We start from the raw sequence: 19,531 nt of genomic DNA, 5'->3' as shown, positions 1-19,531 counted from the left end.
TAGAATTTACAAATGTCAAAAAATTGAGAGCTGTCACTTTTGATGAATTTCTGTTTATTACAGTTTGAAATAAGTATGACGCTATTGACCTCTTCGACATGGTATTCATCAGATATGAGTTTATGTGCGTGGGTGAAATAAATTGAATGGTTTACAAGCGACTCGCCCAGTGGGATTACCTTTAGGTTGGGTATACAAAGTTTATTCGTTTTAACTTTAGTCATGCTTTATATAAGTTATATGATATGCGAGAAAGAGGGGGCAGAAATGATTTTTAATTATTGAAAGAAATTAAATTTAAATTTTTTAAATTTCATATCTTTAAATTTTTTAATAAAGAAAAAAACTATTACATTGGTGGTGGTGGCGGTGGTGGAGGAGGAGGAGGTGGTGCATCTACGCCTAAAGATGTTGGCTCTTCTTCGTTTATGTACTTGTAAAGAGAAGTCTTGACAATTGGATTTCCGATAACATTAGAGTAGTCAAGAGCAGAACGTCCGAGTGGATCCTTGAATCTGACATCGAGATCGTCCTTTTCGAGGAAGAGATCGACAACACGTTCGTGGTTGTGCATAACTGCGTAGAGTAATGGTGTAAGTCCTTTTGCGGCAACTCTGTTGTATTGTACTCCTTCGACGTTGAAAAGTAAAAGAGCTTCGTCGTATGCGCCAGTTCTTGCGGTGTAATCGAGTGGAGTATTGTTGAAGTTGTTCGCGATGTTAATATTGATGCGTGGTTCAGAAACAAGGACTGTAACTGTATCTGTGTTCTCTAATAATGTGGCATAATGTAATGGAGTCTTTCCCCAAACGTTTTGCTGGTTAACGTCGCAGCGAGGGCAATCACAGAAAACACGACAAACATCTGGGAAGCCAATCTGTGCGGCATAGTGAAGAGGAGTCTTATCCCATAATGCCTTGGAGTTTGGATTAACTTTTTCGAGAGTAAGGAGGTATCTGCATGTTTCTGTACGTCCGGCAATAGCGGCTAGATGGAGTGGTGTATTTAATTCGAAGTTTCCTTCGTTGATTAATGCATCTTCACGTTCGGCAAGAAGACGGACGCATTCTGTGCGGCCGGCCTTTGCGGCTGTATGTAATGGAGTATTCTTTTCTGCATCGACTAAGTTTGGCTGAATTCCTTCCTGAGATAAAAGTAATCTTGTATTTCCGACGCAACCTGCTAAAGCTGCATGGTGTAAAGGAGTCATCTGTTGGTTGTCTGGCTCGTTGATATCTAAGCCAAGAGTAAGAACGTAGCGTAAACATTCTTCATTTTGGCATTGAGCTGCGTAGTGAAGAACGTTCAGTCCGGCGTTTGTCTTTGTCTTAATGTCAACGCCTTCTGTGGCGCAGATGGCTCTAACAATGGAAACGTGACCAGATAATGCGGCAATGTGGATTGGAGCAATTCCGTCTTGATTCTTCTCGTTAACTTTGATGGCTGGAAGTCCGAGTAAGTAACGGGAGCATTGAGTACGGTTGCTTTTAACAGACCATAAAAGTGGTGTAGATTTTTCTAAATCTGGCTCGTTGATATCGACTTCTGGGATCTTGCTGAGGTAGCGAACACAATCTGCATGACCGTTCTTGCAAGCAAGAATCAATGGTGTATCTCCGTCGCCATTTCTCAAACTCATTTGAGCACGAGCAAGGTGGAGCCAAATAATTAGATCTAAATCGCCGTTCATGGCTGCGTAGTGAATTGAAGCGTTTTTGTTTTGATCTAAAATGTCTATATCAAAAATTTTATCTTGAATTTGGCAGATGAACTTAAAAGCTGTATCACAACGGTGCTTAGCAGCAAATGGAAGGTATTTTTCGAATTCCAAGCCAAAGCCCTTTAAAAGATCGATGATATCGCAATCTCCACCGAGAATAGCAAATTCTGTGATTGGAGTTCCTTTGGCATCTTTTACGAAGAATTGTTGATAACGCTCGGCGATAAATTTGAAACAACGACGTGCGCAGTAATATGCACAAACAGAGAGAAGCGGGGGTTCATTCTGTAAAAATGGTGGTAAAACATGATCTGCATCGATGAGCTTTGCGTCTAGTTGCAAACCTTGGTTAAAGAGTTGAGCTAGAGTGGCGTCATCATCAGATTGGAGTGCAACGAACAGTTCTTCCGGGTCGCACTGCATCGATTTAAAATCGGTGTCACGTTTTCATATAAACATATTTTATTTCACGTAAATTGTAAATCAGCTTTTAAGACCATTATTTTCACTTTAAAGAAAATGAATAAGAATCAAACGAATTCCATGAATTGAAATAAATTTCGGGATTTTGAGCAAATTGAAAATTGCCCGAAATTATTTCTGATTAATTATGGACAACTTTCACGGATTTAGTCTTATCAAAGATGATCTATTTCAAATGTGTAACTGATATTTAAGTTTTAGATGAGTTATGAGACATTTGGAGACTTAATTGTCCATTTATTATTCTATTTCGTTTAGTCAATGACAGTATCACTACAATTCAATGTTTTCACTGGTATCACAAGTTGCTTAATGTAAATAACCAGCTCTGATATCACATATATGTTCTGAAACATCATAATTATAGTTCGATATTGTCTAATTCAGAACTCAAAACATGCACCAAAATCAAATCTAATTTACTCGTAGAAAATATTATTATTGTTAATGAATCTGAAAGGTTCTATGCATTACATGTACAGAGTTTTAAAGTAATAAAACTATTTTCTCTGAACAACACACCTACCCACTGTATTTCGCGCGTGGTAGTGAAATTACTCATTTTTTTCAATAGCCATGACATTTCTATTCCATCGAGTTGTGAACAGAACATTATTAATATTTATCATTAACAGATATATAATTTAGATGCTCTTTATCAATTTCTTATATTCTCACACAAATCCTTGTTCTATTAGTAAATAAAGTTTAACAAGCACATTAGACACTATATAGTGATATATAATAACTGCTTACCGATAAAAATATTAACTTTTCGCCTTAGAAATTGAGACATGAAGATATTTATGTAAGAACATTCTTAAATAATTGATAAGAGATAATTCTTAACATCTCCCCAGCTAACGGAGAGTGGTGTTTTTCCTTCATTATTTTTTGCATCTTTATCAGCTCCAGCTGAAATAAGATATTTAACCACATCAAGATGACCATTTATCGAGGCACAAATGAGTGGAGTACATCCAGCATTATTTTTTTCTTCTATGTCAGCTCCACATGATATAAGATATTTTACAACTCTTAGATGACCTTTTTGTGATGCAGCAATGAGAGGATTTTCTCCATTTTTATTCTTAGCACATTTATCAGCACCAACAGAGATGAGATAATGAAAAATATCATAATTACCTTCATTTGATGCAACAATGAGAGGAGTATCTCCATTATTGCTTTTTGCTTCTATATCAGCTCCGGCAGAAATAAAATGTTTAACTGCATCAAGATTATTCCAATATGCTGCAATAATTAGTGGAGTTTTCCCATCTTTAGTTTTTGCGTTAATTTTAGCTCCAAAAAGGATTAGATACATAATCATGCTAAGGATATTATTATGATATGTATTAATGAGTTGGGGCAACACATCGTCATTTTTTGCATCTATATCAGATACAACTGAAACAAAATTTACGACTTCCATATATTTTTCATAATTAAATGCTTTAATGAGTGAAACCCATAATTCATTATTATTTGCTGTCATATCTGCCCCAATAGAGATAAGATATTTAGCAACGTTGAATTTACATGAATTTATTGCTGTAATGAGAGGTGTATATCCATTATTATCTGCCAATTCTTTATTAGCACCATTAGAAATGAGAAATTGAACCACTTCAAGCTTACCATATTTTGATGACCAATGAAGTGATGTTTCACCTTTCAAATTCTGTGCATCTTTATCGACCCCAATCGAGATCAGATATTTAACAATATTAAGATGACCCATGTATGAAGCCCAAAAGAGTGGAGTATTTCCATCTTTGCTCTTTGCTTCTTTGTCAGCTCCCACAGAGATAAGATATTTTATAACTTCAATATCACCACCATATGATGCCAAAATAAGTGGAGTGTGTCCATAATTTTCCTTTGCATCTTTATCAGCTCCATTAGAGATCAAATATTCAACAATTCCAAGAAAACCAGATATTGATGTATGCATGAGTGAAGTACATCTGTAAATGTCCTTTGCTTCTTTATCAGCTCCAATAGAGATACGATATTTAAAAACTTCAAGATGACCGAATTTTGAAGCATAAATGAGTGGAGTACGCCCACCATTATCCTTTGCTTCTTTATCAGTTCCAATAAAGATAAGATATTTAACAACTTCAAGATGACCGCTTATTGAAGCACAAATGAGTGGAGTCTGTCCATCATTATTCTTTGCTTCTTTATCTGCTCCAATAGAGATCAAATATTCAACAATTTCAAGATAACCTTTCTTTGATGCACATTTGAGTAAATTATTGCCTGCATTATCTTTAACTCCGCTATTAACTCCAGAAGAAATAAGATTTTTAACTACTTCATAATGGCCTTTTTGAGATGCCCAAATTATGGCTGTTTGACCTAAATTATCCTTTGCTTCTTGATCAGCTCCAATAGAGATAAGATATTTAAAAACTTCAAGATGACCGAATTTTGAAGCATAAATGAGTGGAGTACGCCCACCATTATCCTTTGCTTCTTTATCAGTTCCAATAAAGATAAGATATTTAACAACTTCAAGATGACCGCTTATTGAAGCACAAATGAGTGGAGTCTGTCCATCATTATTCTTTGCTTCTTTATCAGCTCCATTAGAGATAAGACATTTAACAACTTCAAGATGACCGAATATTGAAGCACACATGAGTGGAGTACACCCATCATCATCTTTTGCTTCTTTATCTGCTCCGATGGAAATCAAATATTTTACAGCATCCAGCTGTTTGAATAATGATGCCATTGAGAGCGGAGTAATTCCATATTTATCTTTTGCTTCTATGTTGACGCCGCATTTACAAAGATATTCCATGAGTTTGAGATTTCCATCACATGATGCTTTATGAAGAATACTATGGCCATCCTGATTTCTCTTATCGCAAAAACCTTCATCATATGCTAATGAATTAATTTTTTGATCTTCTTTTCTTGAAATTTCATCAAGAAATTCGTATATACTATAAAAATCATCAGAATTCTTTAATTCTTTAATTTTTGGAAGTATTTCTCTCGGATTGAAACCATTAATATTTCTTAATCTTATAACTGAATTCCTATATGATTTGTAAACAATTTTTTCATTTCCATTTGCTAAACCATCTATTTCATCCATTAAAATATCGCTGCAAAACTCTAAATTAACATATTCAAGTAAAGGATAGTAAATCTCGGATTCTTTAATAAGATTAATGATGAGCCTTGCAAATGTATCTTCATCCTTTACTGCAAGTTCATTATTGCTAAATAATTTATGAAGGATTTCAATTCCGAGTTTTTTTGAAATTAACATGAGTTGATTTTCATCAATTTTGGAGAAATGTGTTGAGATAAATTCTATACACTCTTCGATCTTTTTGTCTTCTGAAATACAAATGTAATATTCAAGAAATTGAAAACAGTTTTCAATATCTAATTCCATCTGATCGAGAACGTACTTTTTATAAATATCAATTAGCTCATTCATTTCAAGAGCGATTCCTACTTGAAAGAGATCTTATAACACTATTTCATTACATTCAATTTCTTTTTTTTCGTAATGAAGGATTTCCTTTAATACATTATAAGTTGATGGAGATGCAATATTAATATTAACGTTGAATTTTGAAATACAATGATCTAAAATATATTGTTCACATAGCTTTTGTGAAATTGAAACTGCAAAGGATTTATAAAGCAATATTTCGACATTATTGATCATTAAAGTGAGCCTTTCTGATGTCTGGAAGTAATTAATTCTTCGAAGATTATGGTTACTAAGCTGAATGATTACCATATTTTAAATGGCAAATGATTTCAATGGAATTTGTGATACTTTTTTTTAGGTTTTTCAATTCGTTTTTCAAATTTTGTGATGTATTCAAAATAAAAATTAATTATTTTATTGAAAAAGTGCATAATGAATGACATCCGTTTATTTCAAAAAGCAGATAAAGTTATTTCAAATTAAAAATTTTCCACTTACTTGGTGGTACGTTTTAAGGTAGTTTTGATTCAAAAATTACCGCTTGAGTAGGGGAAACTCAGCAAATTAGATTGATTCTGAATTCGATTTTTTGAGATTATTTATTCACAATTTAATTTTGGAATTAAATTTATAATTAAAATTGAGGAATTACTACATACATAGTCGAACTGAACTTGATATTTTGAAATTTAAATTATTTATCAAAATTAAAATTTAACTTGAAATTTATAATTATTTAGTCATATTTTGCATAATTCTAAGTAGATTTTGTAAAAAATCAAGAAAGAAAAATTTTAACGTGCTTTATTTTTTCTTTTTTATAATAATACATATTATTATATAATTAACATATTCATAATGTTTCACCCTTTCAAAAATATAATCCTCCTCCTCTCAAATAAACGTACATACGGGTGGCCTCTTTTTTCAAAAAATTAAAATTTGAAATTTTGGGCTCAAATATTAGAGATTTTTTCAACCTTCAACGATATATGTTGTCTATATCAGACCTCCTTTCTTTTTGATACTTAACATTGTTCCTAAATCTTAGCCGTTAAGGCTGTTCTGAAAATATTTTTTTTTCGAAAAAATTCGAAAAAAATTCTTAAAATTCAAAAATCCCTTAATTCCTGAGGATTTTGGAAAAAAGTTTTTACATGAACATGTGTATATTATATGAAGTATATTGATAAGGTAAAAATCAAATTTTATTGCATATTCATCGAGAAAATAAACTAACGAATCCCTCAAAATTGAGAGGGTAATCCTCCTCCTCTCAAATAAACGTACATACGGGTGCACCCTTAACATACTTTTTTTTGGATTTATGAAGGCAATTATGGAGAATTGGAACGAAAATTTTTATGTAAGAGAATTCATTAAGACTTAAACTTTCACGAAAATAGAGTAAATATATCTTTCTCATCAATAGCAAATATTTGTTTACATTTTGGTTTCTAATTCTCGAATCTGCTATTTCCTAATCTCTTTGTATTGATTGTCATGCTGAAATTGCTGAATGAATAGCTAATTGAGGAGAAAAAAACGGGCAAAATAATAAATGAAAAATATTGGGGCAGACTTCGTTGGAGGTTTTCCTCGAATTGCAAGCCCTTTGAATCATACCCCAAAGACAACGAAGAAGCCCCGCCCAGCATCTGGAGATACAACTGGAGAAACAATGAAATCTTTATCTAAATTAAATCAGCAATTATCTTCGAATTTATTTACAGCAGAATCACAAAGAGATTTACTAAACGAAAGAATTGATATGCTTGAACAACAAGTGATTGCAGATCAAGATTTTATTGCCAATTTGAGAGCGCGCATCGCCAATTTATCAGAATCCGCAACAATTAGTCAAGCTACATCACCTCGTAATGATCAACCTCAGAAAAAAGTAGATCCAAAAGTAATTGCAGCTGCAGCAGAAATTACAAGCGATTCTATCTTTCCATTTTTACAAAATCGACCTCTAGCATTCTTCCACCTTATGTGTAATAAATCAGATGTCAGCATTGATGAAATAATCGATACAATTTCTTCAGATTTGATTGTTCCTCTTTTCCATTTCTCACTTAAGCAAATCAACAGATTTGCAACATTCTTCTCCCATATGGGAGAACTTTCAACAACAGCATTAGATCCAACTTTTATTGAGTTGACTGCTGAATGCGTTAGGAACGCCTACTTCAGTGAAGTATGCTATGTATTCATTCGCGATGAATTAAGCGGAGAATTCTTCTGCACATTAGGAAATAAATTATTACAAGTCAATCTAAAAGGAATGACATCAACAATAGCAAGTGTTGCGCAACTACAAAAGCCAACAATCTTACTGGAACCAGAAAAATACCCAGATTACTCTCCTTCTCTCGATCCATTATTTAATCCCGGGAATTTACCAGAAATCATCATCCCTGTTGGCCGAAACGCCGTTTTCTTAGTAATCAAAACAGATCCACAAGCTTACGATTACACAAATGAAGACATTGCCCTCGGAACAATGATATCTAAATTACTTTTGCCACTTTTTGAACAACATTTCGGATATAGAACGATGATGATGGAAGTAGAACATAGAAGGAACTTGAGACAGTTCGAATTAGACTTGTCTACAAAAACATCACTTGAAATCCTCATTCCTTTCCTCTTGGAATTGTTTAATTCGTTGATTTGTGCAAATGATGTCAAAATTTTTGTTTTTTCTGGCACTTTTTTGCTAACTTTTGAAGTTGAAGACCACAGGTTAGTTCAAAAGACACTAGACAGGAAGGGAATTCCTCAATGGATATATGAAAACAAAAAATACGTTTACACTGAAAAATTAAATTTAGATATACCAGGATTTGACTTTTATATTGATGGGTGGTCCACTGATAAACCATACATAGCCTATCCTGTTTACGGAGACACAAAAGATGTTATAGGTGTTGTTTGTGTGTCAGATAAAATTGGATCAAATAAATTTTCAAATTGGGACATGGAATTCATGGAATCGATGTCGGCAATGATGGCAGTAGTGTTACCAAGATGCATTGATGCACTCCAGGAGAAAAGAAAATCAGAAGGTGAACTAAGTCTTGAGAAATTACCTTTAACTTTGGAAAAAATCGCTTTTGAAGATTTAGAAAAAAGTGACAGTTATAAAAACATATTGATGAAGACAATGGAGCTGATTAAAGCAGAATGGATTTCATTTTATATCAAAAAAGACAATGAAGATGCAAAGAGAATCCTTACAATGCAAAATGATGAAATAAAAGATGAAATCATTGTGACATCAGAATTTGTTGAACAAAACTTCAACACAATGAAAGAAATAGTAGCTCCTGATGTTAAAAGAGTCGAAGGATTCGACATTGTTGGTAATTTCAACGCGAAATCTCTGATTTGTATAACAAATGTTCGTCATGACGAAAAAGTTTTCATTATTGCAATGAATAACTTATCAAAAACAGGCCAATTCTCTGATGAACATATTCCTATCTTGTATGTAATGTCTAATTACTTGATTTACACATTGAGATTGCAAAACAAAAATAATCAAATCGAAAATGCGAAATCAGGAAACGTAGTCATGGAAAACGTTTTCAAAACTTCATCAGAAGCATTGAAATCATCAGATCCTTTCTCTTTCTTATTGAATCAGTTTGCAGAAACAACAATGCTCAAAAATTTTGCTGTTTTCCGTGTGAGATTCCAGATAAAGAAATACGAAGTTCTCGTGAAATCTGAGAACGCAAAGAACGAAATGATTGATACAAATGATATAATATTTACAAAAACCGAAGATTTCTTTTACACGGCAGATTTCAAAAATTCTGCGTTTTTGGAGTCAAAAATTGTTCAAAACTTCCCTGAATTCAATCAGATGATTGTTCAAAAGCTTCATGATGGTCTTTACTTAGTTCTTGCCGGAAATGAAGTTCATCAAAACTATCAACAATTAATTTCTTATTTCTTGCCAAGTTTGAAATCATTTTCTTTGGCTTTTCTTCCTCGTCCTCCTCTCTGCAACATTGTCAACCTCCACGCAAGCAAACTGTTAGATACAGATGTATCTTCAAGGCTGTTCGTAAGCAGGAGCCTCTCCGATAGCGAGAAAACAGAATGCGCTATGAAATTTTTCATCAATGCTGAACTTTTAAACGCAATTGGAGGTGATTTGGAAAAATTGACAAATTTTGTCACTTTTACAAGAGAAAATTACAATGAAAATCTGAAATTCCACAATTTCGAACATGCTCTTGATTTTACACAATTTGTTTTTGTATGTTTGACGAGAAACAAGTTCGGAAACTGCATGAATGTTGATCAAAAAGCTGCTTTACTTTGTGCAAGTTTATTACATGATGTAAATCATGATGGAACTAATACTTTGTTTTTGAACCAGACTAGTTCTTATTTAGTTGATCTCTATGGAAAAGAAAGTACTCTGGAAAGACATCACGTATCAGAAGCACTCAGAATTGTAGAAAAATCAGGAATAACACTAAAAGATAAAAGATTTTTCGTAAATGCAATTTTGGCAACAGATATGTCAAAATTTGAGGAAAACGTACAAAAAGTGACAGTTTTAAGAGGAAAATTTAATAAGACTGATAAAACACAAGTTCCTTTAGTAGCTACTTTGTTAATGATGTGTGGAAATGTAGCAAATACGACAAGACCGTTTTATTTCGCAAGTGAATGTGGAAAAAGAATTTTGAGCGAATACCAAGAAATTTCCAAATTGGAAGAACAAAATGGAATTCAAAACCATCAGAAGATATGTGGAAAGAGCATAACTGATCCATTACCTGAAATTGAACTTGCATTCATTAATGAAATTGCATTGCCTTTGTTGGAAATTTTGGAAGATGTTTCTCCTGATTTCAAAGATTTTAAAGTCCAATGTCAAGATAATAAAGAACAATGGACTAAAGAGACAAAGAAATGATTTTTGTTTTATGTCATATATTGTAAAAAGTACCATGTATATTTTATTATTAAAAATGATGATTTTTAATTTTCTTTAATATCATGTACCCTTTAGCTAATAAGAAATTGCTTGTAATAGTTTGTATTTACATGATCTAAGTTAAATCCTCAATCTGGATTTCAAACGGTGATAAAAATTCAAATATTACCCTATATATGCGTCTATTCTCAAGATGCCACAGGAAACATTGCTTAAGGTTTTCTCCACTCAGATTTTTTATGCCGGTTTTCAAAATTGTATATGAATTTGCATCGTTTTATAAAAATCAAAAAATTTGATTCTTCTCATACTAAATTGTTTTCAAAAGCAGATCATGATTATGAACTGAAACCATTCTGTCAAATTTATTTTATTTTTATAAATAAGAAATGACACAATTACCAAGCCTTGTGCTTCAATACACTAAATTTAATTATTGTGTCGGCACCCCTGTATTATTGTTCAAATGTAAAGGCGATGAATTCCCAAAAATAATTGTTATGGCCTTAACAATTTTCACTTCTTTCTTATTTATGCATCTTGCTATCAGAATTATGCGCATTAACGGCTTTGCATTAAAAAACTTATCAATACCTAGTGTAAGATTTTGTCTTATTAATGTTGTTAGATTCGTAGTTATGTACCTTTACAATGAAGAATTCGTAATTGGTTATAATATTCAATCCAGATCTCAGTTACACAAATTAAGTATTTATATTAGTGATTTTCTCGTTCAAAGCGCAGTTATTTTTCTTTTAGAAATTTCTAGGTATATGCAAGTTCTCAGTATTAAATACGCCAACATTTTAACAACAACAATCAATATCCTTTACTACATAATCCTTGTTCGATTTATTTTCACTAGTATTTTAGTTATTATTCCATTTTCCAAAACATCTTCACTTTACACATTCGTATTTCGTACATACGTTCCATATTACCAAACCGAGTTTTATATCCTATTCTGCGCCGCTTTAGTTCTAATGAGCTACACATTTATTCTTACCGATAACGGAAGCTTGTTTTTAGATGAGAGGAGCTTGGGTTACATCAAGATTGGAATGTTTTTATTTGTAACTTCGTTCTGGGCAAGGTATCTTCTTAATGAATTTTACCAAATGGTTTATTATGATCATAAAGTAGATCATATGTCAAGAAAACAATTTTTATATGCTGATATAATGTTCAAATTCGCCCTTTATTGCTTCCTTCCTCTTTGTTATTACTACATGTTGTTTTCATTTATGATACCTACTAAGAAGGAAGATTCCAATGATCATCTTGATGAAGTATTAGAGGTTTCCATTTTTTAATTTTATAAAATGTTTGTTATATCTCAAATTATTTTTTATATTTTAGCAAAAAAGAGTTCATTATGTTTCATCTACTTGAAAATGTCTTTTGTATAGACTAATAAGTAACAAGAGATAAATTTATATACTATGGGCTGTATAATTTTTAATCGGAACTCAAATGTGTTTGCATTTAAAGATAGTGATTACAATGTATCTTACATCTATTGAAAATAACTATCTTTTGATCTATTCAGATCGAAAGATTTGGGAGATTTTGATATTCAATCAAAATCTTAATAAAGAACATATGAAGATTAAAAAATCTTAACATAATTTTGAATAGTAATCATATCTAATATCTTTTTTTATTCTCTATAAAAATTTAACCCGGAGTGATAGCATCTATTACTGCTTGGTACGTTGCAAGGCCTGCAACCATAATTCCAACACAGGAAAGTGCTATCATGAAAAGATTTGTTGGGTTAAACCATCTATATCTGCTAACAAGTACATACAAAAGTGGAGGAACGAAGAAATTTGCCAGACATCCACCAAAGGCTCCTCCAACCTCGAAAACAGGGTGAATCTCTGGCAAAAACATTCCAACGGTAACAGGAGGTAAATTTGTAATGAAAATTGTAATTAAGCGTTTTCCAGTTGGAAGTTTGGAAGGATTTTCGACACCAAACATAACAGATGCTATATCCTGAACAACGCTAAGTCCGATAATTGCATATGAAGCATTTACAACAATAAAGAATCCGACGCGGACTATTTGCATCACAATATCCTTACTATCAAATGATGATATCGAAATCTGCTTTGTGTCAACTCCGAAAATAAGATAACAAATTGTTCCTGGAATTACAACAATAACAAAGCTGGTAAGGAAAGCGCCACCTACAAGGAAAAACTGCTTGCCCATGTTAGGGTCGTAGTCGCGTACTAACGGCAAAACAACAGATGGAAGTGCAAAAAGCATCGAATAAATTGCAAATGCATTAAATACGTTGAGACCACCTATGTTGGTTTCGCAAGTTGGATTAAATCCGTATTTAGGGAAATATCGTATTCCTTCGTATATCATACCAAATAAGTAAAGAAATTGAGTACAAATAGCGCCAGTAGAGATAAGAGACAATATTTTGAGTTGTCTTGGTATCGTTAAAGCTACAGGAACAAGTAACGAGTAAATCAAAACTAAAAGTGATCTTCTAAGTCCTTTGTCCCATCCTTTTAGGCCGGCTAGAACAGCCCATCCAATAGCAGATTCAGCACCAATATATATATATCAGCAGTTAAACAGCTAAAAGTAAAACATAAGTTAATAATTGAGTAAAGATTTCCAAACCACCTTCCAACAATTGTTGTCGCGAGTTGGTTGATGCTTTCTGTATTGGTTTTACTTCGAATTTTTAAGATAATTGCAGTACAAGTATATGAAAAAATTGCAACAGAGGCTAAAGTGATTACTGCTGATACGATTCCTGTTAGTGTCATTGAGTTACTTACACTGAGGACTTCTGCGCCTGTAATCATGCTCAATGCGTTCATATAAGTTGGAAAAGAATGCATATATTTCCTTGGCTTTTCAGCTACAGTTGTAAACATCTCCATGGATGATGATTGCGTCATTCCTGTACCACTTTCCCGGTTGGACTCAACGCTATATTTGATGATGTCAGATTCCATTAAAAAAAAATTCAATAGACTATTGAATTTTTGATGGCACTTTTCAGATTTAAGATTTCAAAATTAACATGAAAATTATTGCGAAGATGTCCGTCTGAACCAAATAATAGAATTTTTAATTTCCAAGTAAATTATTACCCGATAGGGTTGTTAAAAATATCAAAAATTAGCGTTTTGAAGACACCATGGTGTCTTATAATTTTCCCTTCCTTATTGGCGTGTAGAAATAAATGCGCCAATAGATTGAAGAAGAAGAATTGTTTTTCTCTTAATGAACTTTAATCCTTTTGATATAAGAATATTAAAAACATTAATATAATTTCGATTTCGGAAATTAAATTTCCAAATTTTTTGTCGATTTCGGAAATAACAGGATCCCGCATCCAACACGCAACAACAAAACACAAAACACACTTTTTGGTTCTTTCATCGTTTTAATCGTAATTTATGTAATACATGATTTGGATAAATTTTACAAAAATAGAACCTATATTATATTCTTTTCAAAGATTTTTGCAAATCATCAAAAATAATTGTATTTTAAAAAACGATCAAATTATCCTTTCATTATTTTAAACTTAAATTAGTTTTTATGATTGACTAAAGCAATCATATTTATTCATCATTAAATAAACAAAAAAATAATATTTGAGAGTTATTTCAAAAAAAAAACACATTGAATTTATTAATTTGTCTCAATTTCAGTATTATAAATTTTTATAATTTCAATATTTTGAAATACACTTTTTAATATTTCAATATTTATGATATTTCAATGTATTAAGTGGTCTCAAATTGAGCTTCTCAAATATAAGTTGGCCTATTCAAATAATAAAATTAAATAATATTTAAAATAATAAATAAAAGTGATTGAGGTCATAGCAAAACGGCTGTTTCAGTCATTAATTCTTAAAAATAAAAAGGGTAAAAACTAAATACAATGGGTAAAATTCAATAGTGTCTGTGCTATCGTTCAATTTGAAGGTGTCTTTTGAAACCGCAAGACACATTGAATTTTTGAATAGTGTATTATGGTTTGACAGACACCAATGAAAAAAATAAAATGATATTTATTTTAAATATATAAGATCCTTATATAAAATATAAATATTTTATCGTTTTATTTTCTTGTTTTAGAAATGTTTTTTATTGAAAAATCAATAAAACTAACTCCAAAATAAAATTTTTGATTTAAAGACACTATGATGACACCAGGCAAATCTTCCAAGACACCTATCGTCGGGAATCTAACAACCCTATTACCCGATGGGGGAGTGGATAACATTTCCGATAGCTTTCAATATTTGTATAATACGGAATAATTAATAAACAGAAATCGATAAGTTTAAAATTGATTAAATGACTTGATTGTAATTATATTTAGAACTTCCAACCATAGCAAAATTCATTACTAACATGATTTGATAATTTTTTGGACGAATATTTCGAACAAGAAATTTTCATGTGTCAAAATTTTTTTGAAAAAAATGGAAGCAGTAATCTTCGATTTTAATGGAACATTATTCTGGGATACAGAGAAACATGTGTACGCTTGGAAGTTACTCTCCGAAAAACTTCGTGGATATCCATTTACACATGAAGAAGATCTTTTATTAACTGGCCGAACAAATTACCAGCTTCTAGAATACATATATGGACATCCAATCGATCGTGCAGAAGCAGATAAGATCGCACTTGATAAAGAAGCTTTCTATCGCGACTTAGTTCGTAATGATAAAGAAAATTCACATCTTGCACCAGGAGCACCAGAATTATTATCATACCTCAGAGATAACAAAGTCCCAATTACAGTCGCAACATCATCCGAAATTACCAATGTCAGCTTCTTCATTGACTTTTTCAACCTTAAGCAATATTTCGATACTTCCAAGTTTGTTTTTGATCAAGGGCAGTTTCCAGGAAAACCTGCTCCCGATATTTACATTCTTGCAGCAAAAACGCTCGGAGTTGATCCATCAAAGTGTATTGTCTTTGAAGATACTGCATCAGGAATCAAATCTGCACATGATGCAGGCATTGGCCAAATATATGCAATTGTTACTCCAATTACCAAAGACAAACTAAAAGATTTACCAGGCGTCACAGGGGTTATCGAAAACTTCAATGAATTTGATCGATTTGTTCTTAGTATCAATCATAAATGAAAACTATTTTACTTTTTGATTATTTTTTATTTAAATATTATTAAATGAGTTTAGAGAAGATTAATTAGAATACGATGAAAATAAATAAAATTACCCTTCAAGAGAAATAACACACTGCTGTCCTTAAAAACGTTTTTGGTTCCCACATTTTCATGAGGGTCTCAGCATTATTTAAAACAGCTGCCCATAGAAACACTTATGTTTAAAATATTGCCTATAATGAATTTGAAGCGGATTTTTAACCTTCAAGTTTTTATCGTTCATTAAAAACCGTCAGAACCTCAATTTCCTACACAAAGAACTTAATTTTGAAATGATTTTTATTTGAAGATGTTCGATTATTTCTAGAATACAATGTCCTAAAAAATGCTTTAAAAAAATTTATCATCATTCTTGCACTTTTAGAATGCAATTGTTATAGACCGAAAATAGATTTTTTCGGTTTTCTCTTCAAATAATTGAAAGAATGATACTATTATAGGTTTATTATATTATATAGCATATAATCATGCTATAGCCGAAAATTATAAGTTTTGAGAAGATTGAATATAACACAAATAAATTTGAATGTAAGTTAAATTGCTTGTTGTTTTTAATATGTATTTAATGAGAAATCCAATATTGCAAAATTCAAATTGAATGATTGAAAGAACAGAAAAAGTCATTCTTTTCAATTTCGAATATGTTTCATTATATTTATAATTATATGGCAAATAAGATATTTAAACTTGATTTTTGAAGGAAAATTCACAAAATTGAATATATTCAAAGAATTTTTATTCAAAAATAAACTAGTTATTTGAGTTTAATACTAATTATCTATTCAAACTACAAAGTTTGTAATTTAAAATATTTTGTGAGATCAGATTGAATTAATTCAAGGTTCTTTTCAATTAATATTAATGACCATATTACGCATTTTCGAACATTCTAAACGAAATATATAAAAATGCGAGACGAATGTTAAATTTGCTAGACATAAAGAAGTTGTTTACCGAGTTTTAGCTCTTATCTCTAACAAAAAATTAATTTTTAAAAAAATGACCGAATACGTTTCACAGCGAGAAAAAAATAAAAGGCAAGATAGAATTTTCTAGACATAAAGAAGTTGTTTACCGAGTTTTAGCTCTTATCTCTAACAAAAAATTAATTTTTAAAAAAATGACCGAATACGTTTCACAGCGAGAAAAAAATAAAAGGCAAGATAGAATTTTCTAGACATAAAGAAGTTGTTTACCGAGTTTTAGCTCTTATCTCTAACAAAAAATTAATTTTTAAAAAAATGACCGAATACGTTTCACAGCGAGAAAAAAATAAAACTGTACACTGATTTTCATTTTCATTTCCAGTCACTTTACTTATTATTTTTTCTTTTTTTCATTTTAATTATAAATTATTTCATAATACGTTTATTTACGTTACCATTTTCTTTATTCTTTTGAATTCCATACTAGACACTTATAGAATATTTTGATTGTTAACGTACTTCATTAGAATGAATCCTTACAAAGGGTATGTCGATCGAATTTACCTAATTGGTATTTCCAATCAGATTGAAGAAGGTAAAATGACATGGGAAGAAGCTTGCACCCATGTTCCCATCGCCCCAACCCTTCAATCAAATGATTTAAAATATTTAGCTGTTTCAAAATCTTTTTTACAAAATCAATTTAGCTTACAGAATATCCCATTGCCTAAAGGCAAGAAAGGTCGTAGGGTCAATCCCTCCGACCAAATCAAAGCTCTTGCTGTGATACATGACCACTGGGCCTTTCCCTGTGGTCAAACAAAACAATGGAAACGTTTGAAATTACAACAAATTGATGTATCTTATAGAGAAGTACGCAGATACTTCAAAGAAAATCATTTCACCAAGACGCGATTAGAGCATGCCGGGCCAGAAACAGCAGTAAGATATTAGGCGCTTTCCCCCAATCTTATCTGGCACGCAGATGTTCATTATTTTAGGGGTGTTCGTGGCCAGTATATTTATGGCATAATCGACGATTTTAGCCGCAAAGTCCTAGCGTGTATACAAATACCAGATATGCTGGCAGCGACGACAGCGAACGTTGCGGCTTCCGCCTTCATTGAATTTGGCGCCCCTTATTGTTTCTGGACCGACAACGGTTCAGAAAATAGGGGCGCCTTTCAAGATCTACTTGATCTTTGGGGCGTCCAATGGCGGCATACAGACTCTCATTCTCCCTACCAAAATGGGAAGATTGAGAGATTCTGGCCGACATTGGAGCGCTGCCAAAGCATTCAGGCTATTCCTGCCTTTATTTGGGAGTACAATAATAACACACCGCATGAAGATCTCCCAATTAATCCATTAACTGGAACAAATTACACGCCAAATCAAATGTATTAGCTGAAACCGAAATATACAAATGCAGATACAGAAAGGTTGTGGCAAATATGGGATACAGATACAGGCATGACCGCTGTTGACACATTCACAGCGTAATAATAAACATAATTTTTTAATTTCATTTTTAACAAGTTTTTTTAAATGTATGTAATGAATAATTCATTAGAATATGATAATGCACATTGTAACAGAATAGAACAATCACCAAATTTTTTTTTGAAATTAAAAAATAAAAGTAAAAAGTATAAAGTAATCTAACCAAAAAAGATATTTAAAAGAATTTTGGAAAAAACAGAATAAGGATAATGATATTATTTTAGATACACAATCGATGTACTGAAGAATAATCCGGTAAAATGATGATATAAAATTAGATTATTTTACAAGTAGCTAAAAGAATAAAACTATAATATAAAATAAATGAAGTTTAATGAAACAATAAAGGTTAAATAAATAATAAAGATTTTTATTTTATATCAGTATTGAGAAGAAGTAACAGCTGACACTTGGTAGACAACTTCTTTATGTCTAGAAAATTCTATCTTGCCTTTTATTTTTTTTCTCGCTGTGAAACGTATTCGGTCATTTTTTTAAAAATTAATTTTTTGTTAGAGATAAGAGCTAAAACTCGGTAAACAACTTCTTTATGTCTAGAAAATTCTATCTTGCCTTTTATTTTTTTCTCGCTGTGAAACGTATTCGGTCATTTTTTTAAAAATTAATTTTTTGTTAGAGATAAGAGCTAAAACTCGGTAAACAACTTCTTTATGTCTAGCAAATTTAACATTCGTCTCGCATTTTTATATATTTCGTTTAGAATGTTCGAAAATGCGTAATATGGTCATTAATATTAATTGAAAAGAACCTTGAATTAATTCAATCTGATCTCACAAAATATTTTAAATTACAAACTTTGTAGTTTGAATAGATAATTAGTATTAAACTCAAATAACTAGTTTATTTTTGAATAAAAATTCTTTGAATATATTCAATTTTGTGAATTTTCCTTCAAAAATCAAGTTTAAATATCTTATTTGCCATATAATTATAAATATAATGAAACATATTCGAAATTGAAAAGAATGACTTTTTCTGTTCTTTCAATCATTCAATTTGAATTTTGCAATATTGGATTTCTCATTAAATACATATTAAAAACAACAAGCAATTTAACTTACATTCAAATTTATTTGTGTTATATTCAATCTTCTCAAAACTTATAATTTTCGGCTATAGCATGATTATATGCTATATAATATAATAAACCTATAATAGTATCATTCTTTCAATTATTTGAAGAGAAAACCGAAAAAATCTATTTTCGGTCTATAACACTTTTAGAATGCAATTCAAAAGTGCAAGAATAATGTCAT

At 31.4% G+C, this 19,531-nt stretch overlaps 7 protein-coding genes across 7 annotated transcripts, besides 9 other annotated features; 3 read left to right on the top strand and 4 right to left on the bottom strand.

The window, feature by feature from the left end:
• Positions 1-23: 23 nt before the first annotated feature.
• Positions 24-60: a mobile genetic element.
• Positions 24-60: a terminal%2Cinverted (terminal inverted repeat of Banshee-A3 transposon ID:TVAGG3_0264150).
• Positions 61-349: 289 nt separating this feature from the next.
• On the bottom strand, positions 350-2,143 carry TVAGG3_0264140 (spectrin binding; the record flags this gene model as incomplete). Its single annotated transcript, XM_001582968.1, has 1 exon — positions 350-2,143. One exon carries the CDS (start codon positions 2,141-2,143, stop codon positions 350-352), a length of 1,794 nt encoding a protein of 597 aa, XP_001583018.1.
• Positions 2,144-3,023: 880 nt separating this feature from the next.
• On the bottom strand, positions 3,024-5,669 carry TVAGG3_0264130 (ankyrin repeat protein family; the record flags this gene model as incomplete). Its single annotated transcript, XM_001582969.1, has 1 exon — positions 3,024-5,669. The coding sequence occupies one exon, from the start codon at positions 5,667-5,669 to the stop codon at positions 3,024-3,026; it is 2,646 nt and encodes an 881-aa protein (XP_001583019.1).
• Positions 5,670-7,230: 1,561 nt separating this feature from the next.
• Positions 7,231-10,611, top strand: TVAGG3_0264120 (3',5'-cyclic-nucleotide phosphodiesterase protein; the record flags this gene model as incomplete). Its single annotated transcript, XM_001582970.1, has 1 exon — positions 7,231-10,611. The coding sequence occupies one exon, from the start codon at positions 7,231-7,233 to the stop codon at positions 10,609-10,611; it is 3,381 nt and encodes a 1,126-aa protein (XP_001583020.1).
• Positions 10,612-11,021: 410 nt separating this feature from the next.
• Positions 11,022-12,069, top strand: TVAGG3_0264110 (uncharacterized protein; the record flags this gene model as incomplete). The annotated part of the gene is made up of 1 exon (XM_001582971.1): positions 11,022-11,945. One exon carries the CDS (start codon positions 11,022-11,024, stop codon positions 11,943-11,945), a length of 924 nt encoding a protein of 307 aa, XP_001583021.1.
• A 240-nt stretch (positions 12,070-12,309) lies between these two features.
• Positions 12,310-13,014, bottom strand: TVAGG3_0264100 (amino acid transmembrane transporter protein; the record flags this gene model as incomplete). Its single annotated transcript, XM_001582972.1, has 1 exon — positions 12,310-13,014. The coding sequence occupies one exon, from the start codon at positions 13,012-13,014 to the stop codon at positions 12,310-12,312; it is 705 nt and encodes a 234-aa protein (XP_001583022.1).
• A 158-nt stretch (positions 13,015-13,172) lies between these two features.
• On the bottom strand, positions 13,173-13,619 carry TVAGG3_0264090 (amino acid transmembrane transporter protein; the record flags this gene model as incomplete). The annotated part of the gene is made up of 1 exon (XM_001582973.1): positions 13,173-13,619. The coding sequence occupies one exon, from the start codon at positions 13,617-13,619 to the stop codon at positions 13,173-13,175; it is 447 nt and encodes a 148-aa protein (XP_001583023.1).
• A 1,487-nt stretch (positions 13,620-15,106) lies between these two features.
• Positions 15,107-15,784, top strand: TVAGG3_0264080 (pseudouridine 5'-phosphatase protein; the record flags this gene model as incomplete). The annotated part of the gene is made up of 1 exon (XM_001582974.1): positions 15,107-15,784. One exon carries the CDS (start codon positions 15,107-15,109, stop codon positions 15,782-15,784), a length of 678 nt encoding a protein of 225 aa, XP_001583024.1.
• A 414-nt stretch (positions 15,785-16,198) lies between these two features.
• Positions 16,199-17,039: a mobile genetic element.
• Positions 16,199-17,039: a terminal%2Cinverted (terminal inverted repeat of Banshee-A1 transposon ID:TVAGG3_0264070).
• Positions 17,040-17,279: 240 nt separating this feature from the next.
• Positions 17,280-18,251: a mobile genetic element.
• Positions 18,252-18,516: 265 nt separating this feature from the next.
• Positions 18,517-18,545: a mobile genetic element.
• Positions 18,517-18,545: a terminal%2Cinverted (terminal inverted repeat of ISTv1 transposon ID:TVAGG3_0264050).
• A 105-nt stretch (positions 18,546-18,650) lies between these two features.
• Positions 18,651-19,490: a mobile genetic element.
• Positions 18,651-19,490: a terminal%2Cinverted (terminal inverted repeat of Banshee-A1 transposon ID:TVAGG3_0264040).
• Positions 19,491-19,531: the final 41 nt, after the last annotated feature.

This window comes from Trichomonas vaginalis, chromosome V (assembly GCF_026262505.1).
Source record: "Trichomonas vaginalis G3 chromosome V, whole genome shotgun sequence".
Taxonomy (NCBI): Eukaryota; Parabasalia; order Trichomonadida; family Trichomonadidae; genus Trichomonas; species Trichomonas vaginalis.
This window is presented reverse-complemented; position numbering and strand designations above follow the sequence as displayed.